This window comes from Glandiceps talaboti, chromosome 17 (assembly GCF_964340395.1).
Source record: "Glandiceps talaboti chromosome 17, keGlaTala1.1, whole genome shotgun sequence".
Classification (NCBI taxonomy): domain Eukaryota; kingdom Metazoa; phylum Hemichordata; class Enteropneusta; family Spengelidae; genus Glandiceps; species Glandiceps talaboti.
The window spans coordinates 5,774,142-5,780,908 of NC_135565.1; the positions used below are offsets into that span (position 1 = coordinate 5,774,142).

Consider the following 6,767-nt stretch of genomic DNA (forward strand, 5'->3'; position numbering starts at 1 on the left):
TCTCTCTCTCTCTCTCTCTCTCTCTCTCTCTCTCTCTCTCTCTCTCTCTCTCTCTCTCTCTCTCTCTCTCTCTCTCTCTCTCTCTCTCTCTCTCTCTCTCTCTCTCTCTCTCTCACACACACAATATTCTGGTGTTACGTACACTATCAGAAATCTATCTTCAAACCATATGGGAATGTTAATGTTCCAAACCAACAAATACGATAGTGTATCATAGTGTCGTCAGTAATACAGATAATTGACAGGACATTGTGTGTGAACATAGACGTCCTTTTTTCCTTTTACGTTCTGTTCTTATATCAACGTAATTTTGTATCAGTACATTTTCCACTACGTTTTCTTTGTGACTTTTTTTTCTAGTGCTGTAACTGATGGGCAGACATTGCTCAAAGTAAATAAAGAATTGTAAATGACGTAACAAAAATGTTATTCATATTTGAGCCCGTTGTGGGATTGTTCATTTGGGAATGCACACTAGTGTATTGTCTTTTGTCACGGTAAGAGAGAAGGATTTGGACATTATAAGATTTTGCCTGTTATTAAACCGAACGCCACGTGTTGCAGACGACATGTGTTTCATTTATCATCAGTGTGACCTAAGAATTGTAAATAGATCATCGCACATTGCAAATTTTCGAAAACAGTCTTTCAAGTTTCGAGTACTCCACAGGGTTAACTTCTCCACTGGGTTAACAACACTTAACTGAAATAAACCTTTATCGTGATTTCAGTTTTGGTGAAAAATTTTTTTTATGGATTTGGACAATAAGTAGATTTTCATGAGCAAAATCCATAATATTATCATTTTACTCCTTGGTATGCTTTCAAAAACACCAATCATAAATATAAATTATATATTTTTGAAATTCTTAGTAAAATAACATCAGAAATTATTCCAGTGAAGTATGTTTGATATGTAGATTTTACTATGACGACTGTACTTTTAACTAGTTTTGTTTTCATGAATAGTCATACAACAGAAACAATAACTCTGAAAGTAAGTAATATGTTGATAATATTTTCAATATTTTTCTATCCATACATCGTAAATATTTTCAACAATTTTAAAGTTTTGTTTATTTTCTGAGTTTGGTCTTAATGTAAGGTCAAGAAATGTTTACACATCGTGAATGTTTAAATATTGTTAAAATTGAATTACAAAGAAACTCGCGCAGTGCTTGTGATATTACGTCACGTGACGGTGATTACGCAGTGGCGTGGCGTGACGTGTATGACCTGACGTGACGTGTTGCGATGCGACATAGACGGCATGCCATGTGATGTGCTGTGTTTGTGTTTGTGTTTGTGTTTGTGTTTGTGTTGTGTTGTGTTGTGTTGTGTTGTGTTGTGTTGTGTTGTGGAGTGATGTGATGTGATGTGATGTGATGTGATGTGATGTGATCCTATAGATACATTTTCTTACGCATCAATATGAGGTACTTTAAAAAACTTTATATTGGTGTTACATAATTAGCTCCAGAACTACATGCAATGTGTTTTGGTGGATGACGTTAACGTTGTGTATCTATGGAGTAATGAGCTGATAATTCAACCTCCGCATACAGTTATTATTAATAAGGAAATAAACTTGTCATTGGAATCAGCGTCTTACCGTTCGGATCCAAATCCAAGTGATGATACTCCCCTTGTGTAAATGCAGTTGTCAGAGCTATATGAGACAAAATACAAGAATGAAATATTATAATCTTAGGGAGCTTTTAGTAATTAAAGATGGCAGGAAACAGGATCAAGTGATCACATTTTACCCAACAGACTTACAACATATTTAGCCTGATTTCCCCGCCACTTGTAATTAGCGAAGGGTACCTTATTTATACCATTGACAGGTTATTACTTATCATTCTGGGATTGTAAATTCATTTCTTCATCTTCACCTGTTAGGGTTTTGAAAGGTCAAATGGGTACATTCTACAAACGTCTTGACTGCACACTACAGCCACGTAAATAAGATAGTTGTAAAATGTCCGGGTACAAATGAAGACTTGACACTTTTGAAGTGGCACAAGCTGAGTTGATAATCTTTTCACTTTCTTGAAAGTACTTATGAAACACTTCCTTTAAACTCTTCCAGTATAATGTTAATATCGGTGCATGCCTTCTATGATGTTGCAATTTGTGGTCTGGTATTGTTAGAAATATTGGTTACATAGTAGGCAGTTCCTCTATGTTTTTTTGATACGTACAATAAATTACGTCATCAGGTCGTTGATAAGTTATATCCTAATACCAAGTTTGAATTCAGACAGTTGTAAGTACAGTGACGGTTAATTAAGTTTACATCAGTAAGTAGAAAATGTGAGTGATTTTAGTATAAACAATTACACCCAAAAAACATAAAAATTGAGCTTGTGCCACGTTAAATAAGCATTAGCCAGATTTGAACATTTTTTTTCTGTCATATGAAGATTTATACATGTTATTGTAATTACTGCAATATGTTTAATCAATGCAATTACAAGTAACCTAAAAAGTGTCACCCAGAAAGTGTTACTGATGACGTCATGTTCATTGATAAAATGAAGTCATGTATAAATCTGTCAAGTATTCATAGACACCTATGTTATTTTTATGATATATAAACACATGTTTAATAGATTAGTGTCATGTAACTGTTTTAAAATTTAGATAAAAAATTGTGTCTGATGTTGGTTCGTGCCCCTTTAAAGCAACACACAATAGGTGGAATGAATGCAGTAATGTATCTTTCACTCGATGAGGGGAAACTAACGAATGAAATTGTACGCGTTCTAAAATGATACCACTGTTTTTCTTTCTGTTGATTTACGAGTTATTGGTCATATAGCAACATCTGTCGGTCTATGACAGACGCGAGTTTTTCAAATGCCATTCCTTTTCTATTTGACATACCATGTCCCTTGAATGAATTGATACACTTCGTGGTGTAATCAAAACGGTAGTACAAATGTACACGTGTTATAGCTGTTAGTGGAAAACTGTGGGTGTAGAGAATACAGAATTGCACAGTTTAAACCCATACGCTTGAATACCAAGGTATTGGATACATCATATGCTAGCGGAGTCATATACTAATAATGGTACCGTTATTTTTTGTTCTATAGCTCTGTCAGGCAGCTTGTTTTCTACACCCACATTTTTTATCATAATCCAACAATGGTCTTTAAATATGCTAATACAGTAGGTTATTCATATTTCTTAGCACTTGACAACCCCCCCCCCTCCCATATGCAGAATTACCAAGGTATATTGATATCAGCTAACCTCCTTATGGATATCACAGCTGGGGAGAGATGCACACAAAAATCTAGTAGTAATGTTTATGGAGTTTATGTCATGATTTAGTGAGTTCCAGTCCCTAATGGTTTTAGGGAAGAAACTGAGTTGATATGCTTGGTGTTTAAACTCAAGGTGCTTGAAATGGCCTCTTCTATCGGTGCTAGAAGATTAGTGTCTCTAGTGATTGTTATCTCCTCATTTACAATTTGGAACAGTAGTATCAGCCTTGCATATCATGTAAGTCTGTGTCTTTTTAAAGTCATATATTTGATTTGACTTTCCCTTATTAAATCTCAATGATAATATGATTCTGTTCTCTATACCACTGCCAAGATTACCACCATGGTTTCAATCCTTGGTTCTCACATTAGTGTTATCTTATCAGTGGTGGCATATAAGACAAAAGCAACACACAGGTTTATTGCTGTATTCTGGACCAACATTTCTACTAGTCATCTGTGGACGCAATTAGGGACGAGATCAAAAGTTCAATGTCGGATAAAATAAACTAAATTCTTTTAGTTAGACCTCAGACCCCCCCCCCTCCCGCCCCATTGATGTTTTTGTTATAACGACTCGATATCATATTTAAGAAATGTGAATATCATATAAATACATATGATTATTTTTATATTAATCGCGAACTTTCAAAGCATATTTCCGACAATGTGGTACGCAACAGACATACTTCATTTTATTGTATATGTAAATAGATCTTGATTTTCGATCATGGCATTTTGTCTTATTCATTAATATTTGGTAACAAAGTAAACAGCTTTCGAAATACTTGGCAAATAACGATTTTATGTTCACACTTATGACGTACAAAGGACTCTCCGGATAGATGGAATTTCAATATATTGATGACGTCATTGCTTAGAGTGTAATAGGGAACTTGCAAACCAGCCATGTTGAATGTTGCATCATGGGAAATGTGATAATAAATACTAATCAATTAGTATTGTAAACAATAATGTTACATTGTTTGTAACCACAAATAATCAATTCATCGCTACCCTGACAATTGTGGGAGGTTAATTTTATCAGGTTCTCCAGATTAGGTATTACGATAACCACAAATAATCCCACAGTCCTTTGCGTCTGAGCATGCTCAGTTTGGATTGCAAGTTCCCTATTCGTAGGCTTCAAATTAAGCTCTAAGCGATCACATCATTAATAACTTAGCAATGCATATCGACTACTTTTACTTCTTCCGGGAAAAAGGCAAATATCACTACCAGACACAACGCCACGGTTAATACAGTGGCTTGCCTCATCCTTTCATTCCATATTGTTTATGTGATCAACCTTAAACTTGACCTTGGTATTATAAACAAGTAAACCATATAAGGAATGCTTGATAGTTCAGACGTTGTTAAAAGTTAGTGAACAGTTTAATTAGCACACACAATTCAATTTAATTCAAACTTGATGAAAGCCCGCTCTTAGTGTCGAAACTAGTTGAAGATACAGTCTGTAGATTCAATCTTTTTTTGTACCAAATTACTATCTGATAATTTATAGAACACTTACTCGTTTTACCAACATCTTTGGGCCCCAACAGTACAATATTGAACTGGAAGTCATCTATCCACGATACGCTACGGAGTTGTTCCTGCTCCAGTTCACGTTGATATGGACTGTAAGTTGCTCTACGACGCAACATATTCTTCGTTCACATATTTCACATATAACAATATTTAACAAGTTATAATAACTTATAAGTTCCTCGATATTTCAAGACCGACCTCACTTGCGGATCAGTTGCACGTTCTATATAGCTATTCCGATGAGAGGTCACAACGTCTACGGGCACCACACTAATAAATTAGCAAGACGTATGAGCGGCCGGCCGACTCTGCCGACTCCTCGAATTACCCATCAGTTGGAAAACAGCTTGTATCTTCCTATGTAAGTGTTGCTGAGTAATGTGTTATGTTGGAACATTCCATTACAGACAGAGTGCTAATTCAAAGGAACAGTTGCTGACGTTTGATATAATACATTCAACCTCACACTCTTAAAATCTTCAAGGTCTAGCGAGTGGAGTGGACGTGTATACTACATCTTAGGAACTTGAGGGCGCTATGATAACATGTACAGACCACATGGTGTATGTATGTATGTATGTATGTATGTATGTATGTATGTATGTATGTATGTATGTATGTATGTGTGTATGTATGTATGTATGTATGTATGTATGTATGTATGTATGTATGTATTTCGGTATCAGTAGGGACTTCTAATTTAAAAAAAAAAGTATTTTCTATTTCAAATACACACACACACACACACACACACACACACACACACATATATATATATATATATATAACTCGGTGATAATCAATCTGCTAAGACAGTGCTCCATACCGCATGCAGTGGCAGAGCGCAATAGTTTTGGTAGCTAGTACTGGAACTCTTTCTTGGTTGTAACTCGGAGTTTCACGCATAGTGCGCCTGATGATCGCACTATGCGTGAAACTCCGAGTTACAACCAAGAAAGAGTTCCAGTACTACCAAAACTATATATATATATATATATATATGTATATGTATAGGAAGTCAGTGGTAAGATTTGTCCGTAGTACAGTGCTCGATACGTCTGCACGCAGAGCGGAGTATATGTTGAGGGTAGAAGAAAATCAAGTCGGGTTTATATATATATATATATATATATATATATATATATATATATATATATATATATATATATATATATATATAATTGACTGGATGTATATATATATATATATATATATATATATATATATATATATATATATATATATATATATATATATAATTGACTGGATGTAGATGATGAGTGAGGACTACGCACCTCACGAAACAGTTCTGTAGGGTCTATAGCATATAATTTGGTTCAAATTTTCAAAACCTATATATATATATAGTATGATGGATTGGTCTACTGAGACAGCTCAGCAAAACTTGATCGAAACTTTATGGCCTGAAGCACTTTACTGTTTATTGTGTGTGTGTGTGTGTGTGTGTGTGTGTGTGTGTGTGTGTGTGTGTGTGTGTGTGTGTGTGTGTGTATATATGTGTGTGTGTGTATGTATGTATGTGTATTAATATAAGTGTCTCACTAGAGAGGACAGTGCTCAATGCAATGATAGTAGCAGAGTATTATAGACGATCGACGTAAGTTCATATATGTGTGTGCTTGTGTATCGGTCTATGTGTCTGTCTGTCTGTCTGTCTGTCTGTCTGTCTGTCTGTCTGTGTCTGTCTGTCTGTCTGTCTATCTGTCTGTCTGTGTTGTATGTGTATTTGCATACATGTCTTTGTCAGAGCCTGTGCTTTCGCGTAAACGTATATGTAGGTGTGTAGATGTATGAGTATGTTTTACAGAATGCTGTTGACACAAGAGGGCGCTGTCTCACCTCACCTGTTTAACGAGGTATGCTTAGTACATTCCGACTCTGTTTGCATAACATGTGTACGGTCTCGTCAGCACACACGAG

At 35.4% G+C, this 6,767-nt stretch overlaps 1 protein-coding gene across 1 annotated transcript in view; it reads right to left on the reverse strand.

Moving 5' to 3' along the window:
- LOC144448566 (ras-like protein RAS2) overlaps positions 1-5,304 on the reverse strand; it is a 10,341-nt gene extending 5,037 nt beyond the window's left edge. Inside the window, exons 1-2 of the mRNA XM_078138843.1 lie at positions 4,810-5,304; positions 1,613-1,669 (exon numbers count right to left, since the gene is read on the reverse strand). Of these exons, the coding sequence (XP_077994969.1) occupies positions 1,613-1,669; positions 4,810-4,942 (190 nt within the window). The 5' untranslated portion in view covers positions 4,943-5,304. The remainder of the gene's footprint in view (positions 1-1,612; positions 1,670-4,809) is intronic.
- Positions 5,305-6,767: the final 1,463 nt, after the last annotated feature.